The following is a 17,948-nucleotide window of genomic DNA, read 5'->3' as shown; positions in this document are numbered from 1 at the left end:
TAACTGAAAATTGGATGAAATGTTGAGAATTTAGACAGTAAGGGGAAAATTACGAAAAAAAAGAGTTCATATCCTTAATTTTCTAAAAAAAAAAAAAGAATAGATGGTCAATTGAAAGCTAGGTACAAGTTTAAGGGGCAAATCACTAATATACCCTAAATAATATTGCTCCAAAATCATGAATATTAATACAGTTCCAGATCATTTCATATATATATATATACACAATATACTGTATTGTTGGCTTAAAAAGAGAGAACATATGGTTACGAAATCGTATATAATAATTAATTAGGGACATGATGTGATTTATTTCGGTACATACAATATTATCCAACTTAATCACATCGTACAAAATCTCTGTAAATCTAATAAAATCACAAGAACCCATGTGGTGGACGGGCATCCGCCTTCCACCTTGAATTAGTACAGAAATTAGTCTTTATTTTCAATAATAATAGATGCATCCAGAATTTCAAATTATCAATTACTCAGCTCACGAAGTGACAACAAATATACTCTTTAATTTGCAAATTCAATTAAATTTCTCTTTTTATAATTTAAATTAAATTAAAATAAAATATCACTTATATATATATATATAAAATAACGAAGTGAAAATGGCATGAGAATATCAAATTAGGCCCATAAATTAATAAGAAAAAATATATTGGACACACAATTTCCTTCTTTCCTGTTGTGTTATATAATATTGGCTTGTTATGTCAAATGTACGTTAGGCAAGTCGCGGCAAACTATACCCAACCGTTCATCCCGCGAAAGCTTCTCGAAGACTGACAGATGGTCAACGTGGGCTTCCATGACCAATGAGGACCTCATGTACCACATGGAAGTAAAGTACTCAGAAAAATACGTACTTGTTGACTATATACAAATATAAAAGGACTAGCTCAGTGTCAGGAATCAATTTCTCCAGCTTAAATATAACCACTTTATTTTACACAGCTCTCTCTCTCTTCTTCATTCACCGTTCAATTGCTCACCACCTGTTTGTTCTTTCGTCCCCAATGGCCATTTCCATATACAGCACTCTCCTCCCCTTCCCAAAACTCACCGTTTCGAGCAGAAAATACCATCCCTTCGGAGGCTCAAACCCATCAAACCTCACCATCCCAACAACCTCCACCGTCAGCACCAAGGCGCTCCACTCAAAAACCAGCGACTCCTTGACCTCCATAATCACCGAGCTCGAAAAAGAAAGTCTCAACAAAGACGATCAGAATCAACGACAAGAAGATATTAACACTACCCACCACGAGCGCCGTCTCTCCGACGTATGGCGGGAGCTCCACGGCCAAGACGACTGGGTCGGGTTACTCGACCCGATGGACCCGCTTCTGCGATCCGAGCTTATCCGCTACGGCGAGATGGCCCAGGCCTGCTACGACGCCTTCGACTTCGACCCCTTCTCCAAGTACTGCGGTAGCTGCCGCTTCGTCCGCCGCAGCTTCTTCCCGTCTCTGGGCATGGCCCACCACGGCTACCACGTGTCACGCTACCTCTTCGCCACGTCAAACATCAACCTCCCCAACTTCTTCAAGAAGTCGCGCTGGCCAAAAGTCTGGAGCAAAAACGCCAACTGGATCGGATACGTCGCCGTTTCGGACGACGAAACGACAGCTCGTTTAGGCCGGCGCGACATCAGCATCGCGTGGCGGGGCACCGTGACCCGACTCGAGTGGATCGTGGACTTAATGGACTTTTTAAAGCCCGTTTCCGGGAATAAGATTCCCTGCCCGGATCGGACCGTCAAAGTCGAATCCGGTTTTCTGGATCTTTACACCGATAAAGACGAGACGTGCCGATATTCTACGTTTTCGGCGAGGGAACAGATTTTAACGGAGATCAAGCGATTGGTGGAGGAGTATTCGGGCGAGGAATTGAGCATTACGATCACCGGGCACAGCCTCGGGAGCGCGCTGGCGATTTTGAGCTCGTACGATATAACGGAAACGGGTTTGAACGTGACGGCGGACGGTCAGGTCGTGCCCGTATCCGTTTTATCGTTCTCGGGTCCTCGGGTAGGGAACGTGCGGTTTAAGGAGCGGCTTGAGTCGCTTGGGGTGAAGGTGTTGAGGGTTGTGAACGTTCATGACGTGGTGCCTAAATCGCCTGGGCTGTTCTTTAACGAACACGTGGCGCCGCGGCTGATGAAGTTGGCGGAGGGCTTGCCGTGGAGCTACTCGCACGTCGGGGTCCAGCTTGAGTTGGATCATACACACTCACCGTTTTTGAAGCAGACGAGTGATCCTGTTTGTGCGCATAATTTGGAGGCGCACTTGCATTTGCTTGACGGGTTAGTATTATTTGATTAAAGATGTGATTAGTAAATATTATTGATTTTGTTGGGTCTTAAGATCAATTTTAATTTTGGGCATGAGTACGTCAGTTGTTTAAGATGGTATGTCCGCCTCTTTGCATATGAGTTTGATCTTTTTCCTCGTTCATCAGAGTAGTTTACAATATCATTCTGTCCTAGAAAAAAAAAAAACTAATTTTAATTCGTTATATTGCAATAAAAACGAAAACAATAGTATTGTTGGTGAGTCTTAACTTATTTAGAATTTTAATTTAAGATAAAAACAAAATAAATAGGAGCATGTGACACCTCTGTGCATCATTCAGTTGGTAGAGATATCTTTCGCACATCGATCGAAAATGACTTGGCTGCGCTTGGGAGCCAATTTAAAAATAATTGATAAGATCATGTTCCCCATGCATCTCAATTGAATTATTGTTTGTAAGCATAGTTGTAAGTAAAATAATAAATATTTCAGTGGCACAGTATAATAATAGTTCCCTCCCTACAATTAGCAATTGGCTATCTGTGTACTCATGAAAGAGACATTCAATAATTATGCATGGTTTGCCTATAAGCTTATCTTACAAGCAATTTGATGCTTTTCTAGACAGTACTTTATTATTTTCTATATCCGAGTTGTTAGATTAGGTGGACTTGATAAATGTATCGTGTCACTATGGATTTTGATTGTTAAAATGAATATTGATATATTTTCGATATGTTGTTTGTCTGAACACGGATACGGACACGTCGATATAATGACTAAAATAGATAGATAACGAAACAGAAACTAGTTCCATCTTTTGGAAAAATTTGTTTTTTCCACCATGTGAATAGAATAGCTCTCCTATTTTGACTGTGTGTAGTGTAGACATAGAAATTGTAGTGAATAATCCTGTTTACACCGTGTCTTCCGGTCTTCGAAGGCATGCATGCAGCAAAGAAAGAAATTAGTAGAGACATTTCAAAACAAAACAATTATCATATTGTTATCAAAATTCAGAAGTAACTGAGTTAGAATTTCATATTTTATTTATTATATGCATATTTGATGCATGCGAAAGTATATAGTAACGAGAAAAATTAAACTAATTGTCTGTTTAATGAAATGCAGATACCATGGGAAAGGCCATAGATTTGTGCTAGCGAGTGGAAGAGACCCAGCATTGGTGAACAAAGCCTCTGATTTCTTGAAAGATCATTACTTGGTTCCACCTTACTGGAGGCAAGACGAGAACAAGGGCATGGTGAGGAGCAAGGATGGCCGTTGGATCCAGCCCGAACGCCCGAAACTCGATGATCACCCTGAAGACATACACCACCATCTCAAACAATTAGGCCTTGCCTCCGATCATTAGTTACTAACCACAAGAAGATAAAAATAAAAATAAAAATAAAATCTTCAACTGTATATTATAACGTGGGGTTCTTACTTATTAGTTATAGAAAACATTAGTTTCTGGGAATTTTATGGTTAAAATATATAATGACTGTAAGGAGATGATCAGTGACTAGTGTTGCATATAGTATTTTCTGCATGTATATGAAGATTGTTAGGCTCTAGTAATTAGTGGGTCACTTGTTGTTAGTTAATTTAGTACCTTAATGTTTATCGTTGGGAAAATGTAATAAAACCTATATTGCTGTCACGATGCACAAAATTTTGATAAATATACTATTTCAAGAATTAACTATTAGTCTAATTGTATTTCTTTTTTAAATGTTTAGATGAGTTTTAAGTTTGAATCCCTATTTCTGTTAATAGAGAAGATGAGTTTAAAGTTTGAATCCCACATTGCTATTAATAAAAAAGAAAAGAGCAACAAGTTTATCAGCTTGCATCCGAGTTTGATCTATCTCCTCGTTCGTTAGAATTGTTTAAAATATCGGCTTATATTAAAAACAGAAAATTTTGGGTTTTTAATTAGGTTTCCAGCCCAATAAATTGGAGAGGAAATGCTACACCAGCAGAGCCCAAATCCGTCAAGCTCAAAATTAACCAGCCCTTCCTTCACTACGTGAAACGACATCGCTTTTGTCGACAAGAAAATAGTAGTGATGAATGATGATGATGAAAGTTTGACTATTTGACCAAAACACATGTGTTTGGAGCTTCTGTATAAACGACCTCGTTTTATGTTATAACCGCATCAAACACAAACAACCTTCGTTTCCCTTTGAAAGCTAGCTCTGGTCCGCTGTTTGTTTTCTGCCGTTCCGCGCCGCCGAAGCTCACCGTCCTTCAAAAGACTTCATCTTTGCAGTAAGTTGTTTTTCGTTTTGGGTTTCTATCTTTGCTTCTGTTTTATGGCTAAAAACGAAATTATATTTGTCGTTTTATTCTCAAACTCTGTTTTTGTGTGTTTTTGTTCTGGACTGTTAACTTGTTTTGAGCTCATAGCTTGGAACTTCAGGCATTCATTGTTTATGTTAATAACAGAGCTTCAGCAATTATGATGATCAGAATTTTGTGGTCTGGGAGTTGTTATGGTCAGTGATCGAAAAATTGGCCTAGGCGCTAGGCGGGAGGACACCGCTACGATTTACCCCTAATCGTTAGGGGTAGGCGCCTGGGCGGGTCTAGGCGGTTCGGGACTTTTTTTAAAGAATTTTTTTTTTCCTGACTTAAAAAAAAAAACATACCTCACGCTCTCGCCTCCATAAAGCTCAAAATTTGTTGGTCACTCAAAGTTAGAAATATTGCCCGAGTATATGTTTAGTTTTCTACATATTTTCGAAAACCATTTTGGCTGTGACTGTTGTTTGGGACCTCAGTTTCACTTGTTTTTATTTTGCAGAAGCAGATAGGCATTGTTCTTGTAAAAGATGAGTTTAATATCACAGAATGTTCCTTCGGCTTTTAAAGCCAACAAGACTAAAAGGGATGATGTTGATGAGCCTTCATTTCTGCAAGGGAATGATGACAATGGAAATGGAAAACAATCTAACTTAGATATTATGAAAACGAAGAAGCGAAAGAAAGCACACAAGGAGGAGGATGAGAAAGTGGCTATTGAGCAAGAGAAGGAAATGAAGAAGCTGGAAAACTTTTTGTTTGGAGCCATTTATTCCCCACTTGAGTTTGGAAAGGAGGATGAGGAAGAAGTTGGAGATGCAGTGGATAAAGGTTTTTTGTTCTTTGTGGACCGTTCGGCCAATAGTGTGCTCTCGGTGCATGAAGAGGATGGAGAGTTATCGGAAGAGGAAACTAGGCAAAGGAAACCTGTCTGGGTGGATGAGGAAGAGGAAAAGACCAATATAAATATTGCTAAAGTTAACAGATTAAGGAAGCTGAGGAAGGAGGAGGATGAGAGTTTGATTTCTGGTTCAGATTATGTCTCAAGATTGAGGGCTCAACATGCTAAGCTGAACCCTGGGACAGAATGGGCTCAGCTTGATCCACAGTTGAGGAACAGTAGATATTCTGATGATGAATCATCAGATGATGAAAATGGGGTAGCAGTGGCCCGTGGCTACAAGGGTGTAGACGCTGTTGATGATCTCCTTCGAACAAATGAGGATCTTGTTGTGAAGAGCAGTGCAAAATTGTTGCCTGGACTTCTTGAATATTCAGTACTTGTACATGCAAATGCAGAGGAACCTTCTAAAGGACCAATAAATTCAGTGCAGTTTCATAGAAATGGGCAGTTGCTTCTTACTGCTGGATTGGATCGAAGGCTTAGGTTTTTTCAGATTGATGGCAAGCGCAATACTAAAATAGAGAGCATCTTTCTTGATGACTGTCCCGTTCGGAAGGCGTCCTTTTTGCCTGATGGCTCTCAGGTTATTATAGCTGGAAGGAGGAACTTCTTTTACAGCTTTGACTTGGTGAAGGCAAAAGTTGATAAAATAGGTCCCTTGGTTGGTCGAGAGGAGAAAAGCTTGGAGGTTTTTGAGGTTTCCCCTGATTCTAGTACAATTGCCTTTGTGGGAAATGAAGGTTATATCTTGTTGGTTTCGTCTAAAACAAAAGAATTGATTGGGACATTAAAGATGAATGGAACCGTTCGTTCTTTAGCTTTTGCCGATGATGGGAAGCAATTGTTGAGCTCTGGTGGAGATGGACAGGTTTACCACTGGGATCTCAGAACAGGGGCTTGCCTCCATAAGGCTGTTGATGAAGGTTGTATAAATGGTACATCTCTTTGTACATCTCCAAATGGAGCATTGTTTGCTGCTGGTTCAGACAGTGGGATTGTCAATATTTACAACAACGAGGAGTTTTTGGGTGGCAAGAGAAAACCCATCAAGACCATCGAGAATCTTACGACGAAAGTAGATTTTCTGAAGTTCAACAGCGATGCTCAAATATTGGCCATTTGTTCGAGCATGAAGAAGAACAGCTTAAAGTTGATACATGTTCCATCATTTACTGTTTTCTCAAACTGGCCTCCGCAGAAGAAGGCCCTTCACTATCCTCGCTGCTTGGATTTTAGCCCTGGTGGAGGTTTCATGGCTGTAGGAAATGCTGCTGGAAAAGTTTTATTGTACAAGTTGCACCATTACCATCATGCATAGAACGAATGTTTGAGAGGACAAATATCTGATCATTGTGTTCTTATCTTCTTCACTTCATATCAGAAGAGTTTCAATCGTATTTTACGCTGTTTTGAAAGATGGTTTATAAGTGCTATGATGGCTTATCGCTGCAGAAAAATTCTGCAGTTTTTGACTTTTTTTAAGAGTTGTTGAAAGAATGTATTACACTATGTTTTAAGTGGAAAATGTTAGTGTCATTTCTGTCCTGTTTCTCTCTCTTCATCTTCTAATGCTATCTTTTACCAATGGTGTTATTTACTTCTTATTATGGTATTTGTTGAAGAAAGTTGGTATCATTTACAACTCCCGTATCAAGAGGTGCATGGTTTGGAATCTGTAATTTAGGTTTAAGCTGCAAGTCTACAACCTGTTACCAGATTAACTTAATTTAGGTTTAATAGTTATAAATTGGATAGTTGTAACTTGTAGCCTTGAAGGCATATGAATCAAAAAATTTCCTGTTAAAAAAAAACTCATTTATTTAGTGATAAAAAATTTAAAAATCAGAAATCTGCACACATTTATTTGAGCATCGTGCTCTGTTATAGTGTATATATAATATGTTGTACAGAGAAGCCAAGAAAAGCAAATACGCATTTATCCATCGATGCTAACGTCAAAAATATGTTGAAGTGGAGCCAGAGCATAGCTCATACAGCAACTCAACTGCAATTACTGAAGCGGAAACCTACTCTACCTAATTATAGTAAAAGGACTTTTGACGACCTGCTTTTGCTCAAGTTCCTCGCTGGCCTCGAGAGGCTTGCACCATCCATGCTCTCCAGAACCTCGACTCTTCTATGTCTGATGCTGTGTTTTCCAGCACCTGTTTCAAAAGGATTTTCATGTACAAACTTCAGGAGCCATGTCGTGCAGCAGATTGGTCAACCACGATCAAACACCAGCGGCAGCCTTAACATCAGAATCTGTCTTCCCCTGGAACAGGTTCATTGAAAAAGGAAAAAAAATAAGTAATCCACACTACTCAGTTCATGAGTAGCAAAGATGTAGAAGGTGGACTGAAAGCCATACTAGTTAAAGGTTTTCTGAACTTCTTGAGCTGTAAGAGGTCAGGGAATCTCTTACAAACTTAAAAGGTCAGAGAGCTCGCTACACAACAAACCTGAGATGGAGGGTTTTTCCGAATCTTCCGAGTGGGAGTCCTCATTGTGACGAACTCTTCAGCGGCTGTCGGGTGAATACCAATTGTGGCATCTAAGTCTGCCTTTGTCAAGCCAGCTTTCACAACTACTGCAAATCCCTGGAATTTAACACAAGTACCACCACCTCAGTTCCAGAAATTAAAATCTTGATTTGAAAAGGCAAACAAATAAAGGGAAAAGGCATTAACCTGCACAATTTCTGCAGAATCTTCCCCACACATGTGCAACCCCAGAACTTTGTTTGTCTTTGCACAGACTAAGAGTTTCATGAACACTCGATCTGGCAACCCTGAGAGAGTAGCCTTTAAAGGCCTGAAGTTTGACGTGTAGATATCAACATCACCATATTGTTCGATAGCCTGCAAAAGTAACTGCAACGTTCAGACAAGAAGCCATTTTCTATCTATTGCAGATATACAATATATTTGTTCTCACCTGTTCTTCAGTAAGACCAACTTGCCCAATTGGTGGCTGGGAAAACACAGCAGAAGGAACAGCTCTACTCAAAACAAGAAAGTAATCAGCAGAAACATAAAAACATAATTCACTCAACATTAAGTGAAAAATGCTAATTTGCTAAAAGATATATATTAGAAAGGTCGTTTCACCCTATTACAAATATTTTTGCAATTGCATCGTGGATTGTATATAGCATCAGTATAGCACTCAACTGTAATGCATTCCTCGAAAGTCACAACAGGAAAGGAGAAAAAATTGCATGACGAGATATAGAATGATAAATCTAAAATTTGAAAGTAATCATACTAGTTACGTAATGCTCATCCTAAATCCTTTTATGAAGGGCCTACTCTACTTGCATAGATATTTATGGAGCACCTCCAGAATTAATAACATCTCCAAGTGTTATCAGCTGGCTAACAAGCTAGCTAGGATACCTGTAATCAGGTTTTGTTGGCTCATTCAGAAAAAGGGTTTTGGCTAATGCCCCTCCCTCCATCAAAGCAACTGGAGTCAGGTTCACTCTGTCTGTAACATCTCCTACAGCCCAGATTGAAGGAACTGATGTACGAGAAAATTCATCAACCTGAGAAACAAAACCATCTCAAAAGCATTCAGAACTCTGTATTAATTGCCCAGGTTTTTGTCATTTTCCATGAAAGCATCTAACAAAGAAAAGCAGAACTGAAACAAGCAAACTTAAACATATCGAGGAACACTACCTCTATTGCTCCAGTCTTGCTCAGTTTTACGCCTACTTCCTCCAATCCTAAATTCTGAAATGCAGGACAAGACTGAATTACTTAACCCATTATTGATACATCAATGTTATTGAATTGACAGTATTCATAGCAACTTTAATAGAACAGTGATTATGAATAGCACAGACTGGCATCTTCAATTTTGTCAACTTGCACTTGCAAAGAGCCGCATCAAGGCAGGAAATCCTAATCAAATACTTTTAGACAACCTTCTTTCATTTGGCGGATGGTTACACCCATGCCTTGATGGGGACACTCTCAGACTTGTGCCGATGAACCTGAAGACCAGGGAGAAGCTAACCACAAGTAGAAAGTTCAAAGTTCAAACCTTTGTATTAGGTCTACGTCCTGTTGCAAACATAATGTGTGAAAACCCTTCAAGTGTTCCTTTGTTGGTCTTCAGAGACAACGAACCATCAGCTGACTTAACGATAGCCTGAGGGGACTCCTCTGCATGGAACTCAATTCCTCGCAAAGACATATGTTCTTGAACAAAATCTCTAACCTGCAGGCATACAAAATCGCATGTTAGGCTGCAAAAGAGAGACCTTTCATGGTAATGCGTCAACCAACCAACACAAGCGTTATACGTGGTTCTTCACCTCTTCATCAAAACCCCTCAAAACTTTCTTTTGCCTTATAAACACATGGACATCACTCGACAAACCATTGAAGATGCCAGCAAATTCCACGGCAATGTACCCACCACCAACTATTGCTATTTTCTTAGGCTTCGAAGGCAAATCAAGGGCAGCATCAGAATCTATTGCATATTCAATTCCAGGAATTTCAGGAATGAAGGGTCGCCCCCCAACTGAAACTATTATATGTCTCGCAGAATATAGCTTCCCATCTACATCAACCGTGTGTGGGTCCACTATCTGTATTATTGGTGAAAAAGACACAACATTTAGAATAACATTCAAAAATAGTTTTGCATACTTTACAAAGAAAGAGTTTTTCCCTTTCTTTCTTCTTCGCGCCATACCTTTCCACGACCTTCGATTAAAGCGACACCAGCATTTTTAAGAACATTTTTGTAAATCCCAGTGAGGCGTTGCAATTCAGCATTCTTATTAGCCATTAATGTGCTCCAATCATGCTTTGGCTCAGTCTCATATCTCCATCCAAACCCATTACTCTCTTCAAACTCATGAGCAAATTGTGACGCGTAAACCAGTAGTTTCTTGGGTACACATCCCCGAAGCACGCACCTTTATATCCCCAAACAAAAAAAAGAAACGAGAAAAAATCACTCACAAACTCAAATAAAAGAAAAAAAGCAATAACATTTCACAGAGGCCATCACTGAAAAAGCTGAACAATTGAACTCCCAAAGCCATTAACCCAAATTAGAAAAAACTTACGTGCCGCCGACGCCGCCAGCGGTATCGGAAGCGATGGTGGCGAAAGGGAGCTCGCAGATGGCAACCGAGGCACCGAAATTCGCGGCAAAGCGGGAGGCGCGGACGCCGCCACTGCCGGCACCGATGGTGAAGAGGTCGTAATCGTAGTGGCTGCCGGAGTCGGCGCCATTTCCGGAATCGGCGCGAACGGAGAAGCTGCGGCGGCGGCTGTGGTGGTGGAGGGGAGAGATAGAGGTACGGTGGAGGTGGGAGAGAGAGGTTAGGGTTCTGCGCAGAGAGAGAGGGGTTGGGAGGTTTTTGGAGAAGAGTAGGTTTTGGAGTGTTGGGGAGGAAGAGAAGGAGGTGAGCTTAGGGGTAGAGAGAGAGGTGGCCATGATGGAGCTCCTCAGGCACCTCACAGCTTATTGGGTTTGATTGATAATATTGGTATAAAGATAGCTTATGGGAATTATGCTTTGCCACTTGTTGGGTTATATACTGTATAGTGTATAAGTTTTTAGTTAATTATTAATTAATTTAATGATTTTTTTTTTAAAGATGGCAAGTTCAAATTCCTTTTCTCTTCATAATAAAGATAATAATCTCTCCTCTCGGGTCAATTTTGAAAAAGAAAGCACGTCACATTATTTGAATTATGTAAGATATTGTAGAAAATTAAACTTGATTAAACCTGTATTAGCAGCGAGGAGTTTTGTTGAGACAAGTCTGAAAAAATAAATCGTGTTGAAAATAATAAGTTGATAAATCATCTCTAACCCATTTGTTTGGTAAATTCTCTAATTATTCAATTACCAATTATTATAAATGATTTTTATGTAAGGCTCTTTCAATAAAATCTTTCACATTTAAACGGATTTTGTTTGTGTTCATGTTATTAGTAACACCAAAATTTAAGAAATAAAACATGAATGATTGGAGGGATTCACTTCGTTTGAGGTTAAGTTCAAGGTTGCATGTGGTCAATGTTCTTTGGCCGGAAAACACTCAATGTACTCGATCAAAGTTTGCAACATAATCAAATTTGATCGCATTGGCTTTACAAACGGAAAAAAAAAGAACAAAGTTAAATTGAATTCATCGTGAAGTAAAAGCATCAACTAAGCAGTGATATTTGAAGAAGAGACTGAACATAGTTGATAATAAGTAGACAAGTTTGATCCACGAAGGGATGGTTTACTACGAAACAGAAACAACAGCCAAACTCCTAGAACTAGAAATTTTTACATTCCTCCAGAGAGGAACAACGGGGTTTGGCTCAGAGGGACAATCCTGACTCTTCATCCTCTTCCAGAGAGGAAGTGTAGATGAAGTAAAAGGTCCAGATGAGGCCAAACACACCAAAGAGGATCCAGCCAAGAATGTTGTTGCTCAAGCCAAAGGGAAGCCCTGTTCCTTCTGTGCTCAATCTGTCATCCACCAAAGCCATGGCTGGGCTTGACATGGTTGCAGCCATAGCTGCTGCAGCCAAAGATGCACCCTTGCCCATCTTTGAGTTGCTGCTCTCCTTCTTTCCCTCCATGGAACAACCCACTTTCCCCTTCCTTGCAAGTGATGGCAAAGCTGAAATAGAATAGTAATATTCAATAACAATTAGGAAAAACAAATGTAAAATCAAAATACGTAAAACCAAAATGAAAATCGCAAACGTGGGGTTAGACCAGTTGATCAAGACAGTGTGCCCGCACGAGTGCAGCTGAGTTTGAACCACCTCTCCACACTCTAGAACAGTTTAAAATATTGAAATCAAGTTGAGAAGTGAACAAAACAATCTTACCCAACACAGTTGCGGATGGAGCCCCAACAGATGGCTTGTGCACCAGACTTGCCCTGGTGATTGATGAGGTTGGAGTGCTAGCAGTAATGGTTGCCATTATCTTCAGCTTTGAAAGAGAATTGGTGGGAAACTTCAGAAGCTTATGGGCAATCTGCAATGGAACTGATTTGTATGACAGAAGTTGCAGTTTCATAGGGACTGTGAACAATTCACAGATTAATATTGATTGGGCTAAAGTATGCCCCGTGGACCACACAAGATGGATAGATTTGCATTTGGCAGCCCCTCATTAGATATCCCCTATCTGCAACAACCCAACCATATTTTTCCACGTGTCACATAATCCACCAAAAAGTCCAATTGTCACCAATTGAAGTCATAAAAATGGCCGGAGATAATTAATCAACAAACAAGCGCTGTGCGTTCTCAGAAAAGAATTCAAACAATTGTCAATCTGGGCAAAATATGTGAAGTTGCAATCCAGGGCAAAACATCCACAAGTTTGTACACAGGGTTTATAACTTAAAAAGAATGCCAAATTGATTTCAAGTAACTCTGTCTATATCGAAAAATGCTTGTAGGAGTCTAGCTAAGGAGTTGAAACAAAGTTATGTACATGAAATACAGACCCGCAGTACAAAATCCCCCAGGGACACTTATTGATTCCAATTATTCCTATATTTTGACTCTCGGATCCTAGAAGATTATGCCCAGAAAAATGTGGGAAAAAATTGAGCTCGACTTTACATTGAAGAATCGTTAAAGAAAGAATTGTGTGAACCAGTGCAGTTCCATCATCCTTGAGCAATAAGCAACTAATTGTGTGGTACAGGTCATCTTTATCCCACCATTTTAGTAGTGGACTACGCATGTATGTTGCACCGTTGCAGATGAGAGTCTTCATAGTTCACATATTTGCTCCAATAACCCTTGTGCCTCCCAATCCCAATATCCAACCATGGCTTCATAATTCCATCATAGTGTATTACTGCCGCTCGATCAATGTCAGCACGAACCACACCAGACTCATAACCCAGCCCAAGCATATGCCATCGCCTGTCCAAAGCTACTGTCTTTTTATAGAAGGTGACCCAACCTAAGGGCAAACTCCCAGCCACCCACAATGGCCTCTTATTGCCCTGCAACAAAACACACAGCAAAACAAGAATTAAAATACGATTGCATAATAACATTCAAATATATGAAGTAGAGGTGCATGTACAGTGTACAGTGTACCGCATTTGGTAGTGCCATGAATCAGACATCACCCTTCCAAATGTAAAAACCCGAAAAAGCAAATATAAGGCTTAAAGTAGTATGTACCAATTGCAAGTATTTATGGTAGACAGTAGTTAGATTCTGTCTCCTCCACTCTTGAAGATCAAACAAATTCATGCCAAATGCCCAAGTGCATGCATCAGCATGAAACCTCTTTGCTACAAATGGATCCGAGAAGTTGATAAATGCATCCATCCGATGGAAGGAAGTTTCACTTTTATGACAAGTCTCGACAGCTGCATTTACTTTCCCTTTCATATTGATACTCCATAATCTAGTTAGATCCTTTTGCACCACCACATCATGATCAAAGAGCACAATCTTATTCAATGCAGGAAAGATTTCTGGCAGATAGAATCGGAGGTGGTTGAGTTCAGAAGCATATCTAGGGTCACTGCAGTTTTGCCTTAATGCTGCATGGTACTTGGTAGACAACCAATCAAAACTCTCTATGCTCTGGACTTGGATTGTGGCTTTGCCAGGAGGATTTAATAAGAACCACATTGAGACTGCTGGAAAATTGAGTGAATCAGTCACCACATGAAAAACAATCTTCTCGGGTTCCTGCACATTATTATGCCACAAGGGCAAAAAAAGGGTCATCAATCTTTCATGCAGAAAAGAAAAATGTCAACATTAGAGGAGTGGGATTAATTGTGATGGTTTCTCCTTAAGCGGAGTGAATAATTCTTTTAATTATTGATTGTAGCCCAAAATAAAAATCATGGGTATCGGAAAGCAAGCAAAAAAAAAAAACAAACAGAACACTGAAACGTCTGACTCAAATTACCATGGCAGTGGAAACAGTGGAGTTCACAACCACCGTAGATGCCAGAACATTGTCAGAGAAGACAGCATAATGATAGAGCTCCGGATCATGCAACTTTTGTTGGTTAGGAAACTGCCTCTCCTTGGGATCCAGAGCAAAGTATTCTGCAGTCAGCTGCATAGAAAGACAATGAAGACCTTTCGGAGTTGTGCTTGCAGCAAGGTGAAAAAGATAAGAGACTTGCTTCTTCTGCGACCGAACTTGCTCTTCAGTGTTCTGAGTCATAGAACGGAGTTTTGTGGTCATCGAGGAGCAATCTGGGTAAGCACGGCTGGCTTTAGATAGTGAAGACTCCATGTTTCTCATTCTCTGCAAAGCACTGCAATTAAACGGTTTCAGATAGTATTAATGCTTCGTGACTAAACAGGAGCTCAAAATGATGTTCCTTACCCTAATTTTTTTTACTGATATAACTGATCACACTCTTCATTTTAATCATAATGGGTAGTAGCACTTTTACATTAATTTTTGTTTTCAACATCTTTTTTCTTTTTCTCTGTGGTGTGTTTAACATGGTTGGAAACTAATGGCAAGGGAAGAAATGGCAAATCTTTTTACCTCCTTGATAAATCTGAATCCTTGGTGGCTCCACTAATTGCCCGTTCCACCTCTTTAATTCGCAGTTTCAACTCCTTCACGAGATTCGACTTGCTGCCTGGTGGTGTAAAACTCAAGTATAGTTTAGCTCTAACCACTTGATCTTTCATCTCATTTATCCTCTCTGTCACTTTCCGCATATTTTGCACATTCTGGTCGTGTGGAACTGCACGGTTAGGTTTTACATCTTTCAACTGTTTTATTTTCCCATCTATTACTTTCCGTGACTGAGAGTGTGCATTCTGATCTTGCTGGACTATTTCTTGGTTCAATTGTTTCTGTAACCAAAACCATATAAATTAATATACAGACTGCAGAAGGAAAAAACATACTTTTAAATTCATCTAAAAATTCATGTATGGCTGCCGAAGCTTGCATTCACCATGACTTGTTACAACATATCTAAAATTCAACCGTTGTATGAAAATTAGAAAAGAAAAATCTTGAAGAGCTCGTGAACTTTTATGCCAGACCAACTTTGAGGCTTTAATACCTAAAATGCCAGAACTTGACCTAAAAAACTAGAATCTCCTATATTTATTTACAACATTAAACTCCAATTATTGCAACAGCAAACAAAATTCATTTTCACTTCATTTTTCTTATCTGGTGGTCGTATAATAGATGGACAATGAATACCTTTTCCCCAGACATGGATGATATTTCTCTATGCTGAAATTGATTATCTCCGTCTTGGTTCTCATATTTGGTTCCTGATATTTTCATGAAGCAGACCCAGAGTAAACAATGTGAGAAAGAAAGCAGCATAGAAAGAAACAGAATACAAACACCTGTGAATATACACCAACCATTTTCAGTTATTTCTAGCATATCAGTAGTGTCTCCCACATTTCCAGATTTCTTAGCATCGTGATTCTCTTTAAGAGTGTAACTAACAGAAGAAACCAAATCCTTATCTTCATATAGAACTTTTCTGGGTTCTTTCAAGCCTTCACTCGCTTCCTAAATCACAAAGCATATCCAAAATTAGAAGTGCAGATTGTAAAACAAACTTCTGATAAAGTTTAGATTGAAACCATATCAAGTCAATTTATCCTTTACTTACCTGCTCAACACTAAGTTTCAAACCATCAGTCCTGTATTTCTGCACCAAGAAAACAAAACCCACCTTCAAACTCTGCTATAAACAGAATATCCACAATCCGATTGGTTGTCAACAAAAAAAAAAGTGTAGACAATTCCAGTCTTTAGTCTTGAAAATCCCGTAAGGAATTTTTCTAAGTTTGACTAGCCTTGCGGCATCAAACAATATAGACCCTAGACATTGAAAAGTTTTTCATTTCTCTCCTTTCTCAGCAGCCAAACATAACATGATAAATCACAAAACCGAAACTGAGATGAAAGATGAAAGATTCATACAATATTCGACAAATCCTCTATGAATTCCTTCCGCCCTGCATCAGTTCACAAACCACTCACTATCGATAATTGATCAAATCAAACAAACACATACACAAATTTACTAATGAGTGCTTAAATCAAAATGCACATTACCAGTAGTTGAGAGATTTTTTAGCCTTTGGGACACGAAGATGATGGGCGCGAAAACAGAGACGGAGAGCAGAGAGAGGATGAGGATCCTCTGGCATCGATGAAATAGCTTCATCAATGGCAGTTAGGGTTTCCACTCCTCCAACAGCACATTTCACAGATTTCTCAGATCACATAAAAGAATTCGATGCTTCAATTACAAGAAACAGCCGGAATAAAAAAAAACAACGAAAGAAACAAGAAAAGAAGAGATAAAATAAAGCTAGGGTTTCAAACAGTCCTTTTGGTACTTCGCGATTTTAGAGAGAGAGAGAGAGAGAGAGAGAGAGAGAGAGTGTGTGTGAATAGCTTGTTCGGCCATGTTCTTGTCTGCGAGGGAGGTGGTTTCTTTCTTTTTTTCCTTTTTTCCTGTTTTGTTAATTTTTTTTATTAAAAAAAATAAACTTCGGATTTTATTGTCTTTTCCCACAGTAGGTGATGTCGACAATGAATATAGATCGTCGATTAGTATGACCATTACGTCTGACTCCGTTTACGTAACACGTGTACGACTGACACGATGGCTAGTCTAATGTTTGAAGAGGACTGCCCCGGACAATCGTTATAAAACTGATTACGCGTAATTTTCAGGTTAATCATTTGTTTGTGGAAATTTGGAAAAAAATTAAATTCTCTTTAAATGGTTTCGTTGGCATTAATGCTAGGAAACTTTAAATCTTTGTAACGGAAAGATGAAAAATAGAAATGATTAAATTTTGAGATCATGATTATGAGTACACATTAAGTTACTAAAAACTCTTGGCTGTGATGGTCGTACTGTCACTCACTGAACTTTACAATTTCAAAATTTATAATATGAATTGACGACATGATATAAGTTAAATTTATACTCCTATGATATGACATTAATAAATCATAATATGTATTGTGAGAAATTGATAATACTAAATGATGATATGACAATCACACCGAAAAATTTCATGCAACACCTCATTTATTAAAAATTGGGAGTTCACATTCAGCTTTGCCCTAAACTCATGGATGCATTTAATAGGTCAACACGCCTAAGCTTGAGGATGAATGAAAACTTACTCATCAAGTGGACTATTGTGTCTTGTTTTTGGTGATCCAACCCCAACCTAGACTTGAAATTTGTAGCCATAATTTGATGAGATTTCAATTTTAAATTTAGATTGAGTGAATACCAAGCTCCCATATTCTAAACAATTGCTAGTCAAATCTTACCTTAATAATTAGGCAAGGTATTATTTTTTGTTTGTTTAAATCCCAAGCAATAAAAATAGAGAGACTGATCTGTGTTTAAGGGGTGGCGGCATTTTAGTGAT

General features: G+C 39.1%; 5 protein-coding genes across 5 annotated transcripts; 2 read left to right on the top strand and 3 right to left on the bottom strand.

The window, feature by feature from the left end:
• LOC18767680 (phospholipase A1-Igamma1, chloroplastic) lies at positions 862-4,020 on the top strand. Its single transcript, XM_007201492.2, has 2 exons — positions 862-2,317; positions 3,438-4,020. Exons 1-2 carry the CDS (start codon positions 1,029-1,031, stop codon positions 3,679-3,681), a joined length of 1,533 nt encoding a protein of 510 aa, XP_007201554.2. The 5' UTR covers positions 862-1,028; the 3' UTR covers positions 3,682-4,020.
• On the top strand, positions 4,450-7,116 carry LOC18766553 (U3 small nucleolar RNA-associated protein 18 homolog). Its single transcript, XM_007201105.2, has 2 exons — positions 4,450-4,586; positions 5,122-7,116. The coding sequence occupies exon 2, from the start codon at positions 5,150-5,152 to the stop codon at positions 6,839-6,841; it is 1,692 nt and encodes a 563-aa protein (XP_007201167.1). The 5' UTR covers positions 4,450-4,586; positions 5,122-5,149; the 3' UTR covers positions 6,842-7,116.
• Positions 7,327-11,082, bottom strand: LOC18766619 (glutathione reductase, chloroplastic). Its single transcript, XM_007199710.2, has 10 exons — positions 10,613-11,082; positions 10,234-10,459; positions 9,848-10,126; positions 9,574-9,750; positions 9,207-9,260; positions 8,922-9,070; positions 8,461-8,524; positions 8,214-8,384; positions 7,986-8,123; positions 7,327-7,798 (listed from the first exon to the last, which is right to left on the bottom strand). The coding sequence occupies exons 1-10, from the start codon at positions 10,984-10,986 to the stop codon at positions 7,757-7,759; spliced, it is 1,674 nt and encodes a 557-aa protein (XP_007199772.1). The 5' UTR covers positions 10,987-11,082; the 3' UTR covers positions 7,327-7,756.
• On the bottom strand, positions 11,658-12,670 carry LOC18766797 (photosystem II reaction center W protein, chloroplastic). Its single transcript, XM_007200327.2, has 2 exons — positions 12,387-12,670; positions 11,658-12,172 (listed from the first exon to the last, which is right to left on the bottom strand). Exons 1-2 carry the CDS (start codon positions 12,577-12,579, stop codon positions 11,868-11,870), a joined length of 498 nt encoding a protein of 165 aa, XP_007200389.1. The 5' UTR covers positions 12,580-12,670; the 3' UTR covers positions 11,658-11,867.
• LOC18768818 (probable galacturonosyltransferase 6) lies at positions 12,840-17,227 on the bottom strand. The gene is made up of 9 exons (XM_020570062.1): positions 16,606-17,227; positions 16,471-16,505; positions 16,157-16,195; positions 15,900-16,053; positions 15,730-15,803; positions 15,052-15,368; positions 14,455-14,812; positions 13,710-14,228; positions 12,840-13,525 (listed from the first exon to the last, which is right to left on the bottom strand). Exons 1-9 carry the CDS (start codon positions 16,715-16,717, stop codon positions 13,250-13,252), a joined length of 1,884 nt encoding a protein of 627 aa, XP_020425651.1. The 5' UTR covers positions 16,718-17,227; the 3' UTR covers positions 12,840-13,249.

Source organism: Prunus persica, chromosome G8 (assembly GCF_000346465.2).
Source record: "Prunus persica cultivar Lovell chromosome G8, Prunus_persica_NCBIv2, whole genome shotgun sequence".
Taxonomy (NCBI): domain Eukaryota; kingdom Viridiplantae; phylum Streptophyta; class Magnoliopsida; order Rosales; family Rosaceae; genus Prunus; species Prunus persica.
Note: the sequence above shows the minus strand (reverse complement) of the source record. Positions and strands in the feature narration are given on the sequence as shown.

What these genes read in the sequence shown, in the direction of transcription:
- LOC18767680 (XM_007201492.2), top strand. Translation starts at nt 1,029, where the DNA reads ATGGCCATTTCCATATACAGCACTCTCCTCCCCTTCCCAAAACTCACC. An exon ending in CACTTGCATTTGCTTGACGG is followed by an intron (nt 2,318 to 3,437) that starts GTTAGTATTATT and finishes AATGAAATGCAG; the next exon opens with ATACCATGGGAAAGGCCATA.
- LOC18766553 (XM_007201105.2), top strand. Translation starts at nt 5,150, where the DNA reads ATGAGTTTAATATCACAGAATGTTCCTTCGGCTTTTAAAGCCAACAAG.
- LOC18766619 (XM_007199710.2), bottom strand. Translation starts at nt 10,986, where the DNA reads ATGGCCACCTCTCTCTCTACCCCTAAGCTCACCTCCTTCTCTTCCTCC. An exon ending in GCAAGACTGGAGCAATAGAG is followed by an intron (nt 9,071 to 9,206) that starts GTAGTGTTCCTC and finishes TTTGTTTCTCAG; the next exon opens with GTTGATGAATTTTCTCGTAC. An exon ending in GGAAAAACCCTCCATCTCAG is followed by an intron (nt 7,799 to 7,985) that starts GTTTGTTGTGTA and finishes AACCTGTTCCAG; the next exon opens with GGGAAGACAGATTCTGATGT.
- LOC18766797 (XM_007200327.2), bottom strand. Translation starts at nt 12,579, where the DNA reads ATGAAACTGCAACTTCTGTCATACAAATCAGTTCCATTGCAGATTGCC. An exon ending in TCCATCCGCAACTGTGTTGG is followed by an intron (nt 12,173 to 12,386) that starts GTAAGATTGTTT and finishes ATTCTATTTCAG; the next exon opens with CTTTGCCATCACTTGCAAGG.
- LOC18768818 (XM_020570062.1), bottom strand. Translation starts at nt 16,717, where the DNA reads ATGAAGCTATTTCATCGATGCCAGAGGATCCTCATCCTCTCTCTGCTC. An exon ending in TGAAACTTAGTGTTGAGCAG is followed by an intron (nt 16,054 to 16,156) that starts GTAAGTAAAGGA and finishes TTTGTGATTTAG; the next exon opens with GAAGCGAGTGAAGGCTTGAA. An exon ending in CATCCATGTCTGGGGAAAAG is followed by an intron (nt 15,369 to 15,729) that starts GTATTCATTGTC and finishes TTTTGGTTACAG; the next exon opens with AAACAATTGAACCAAGAAAT.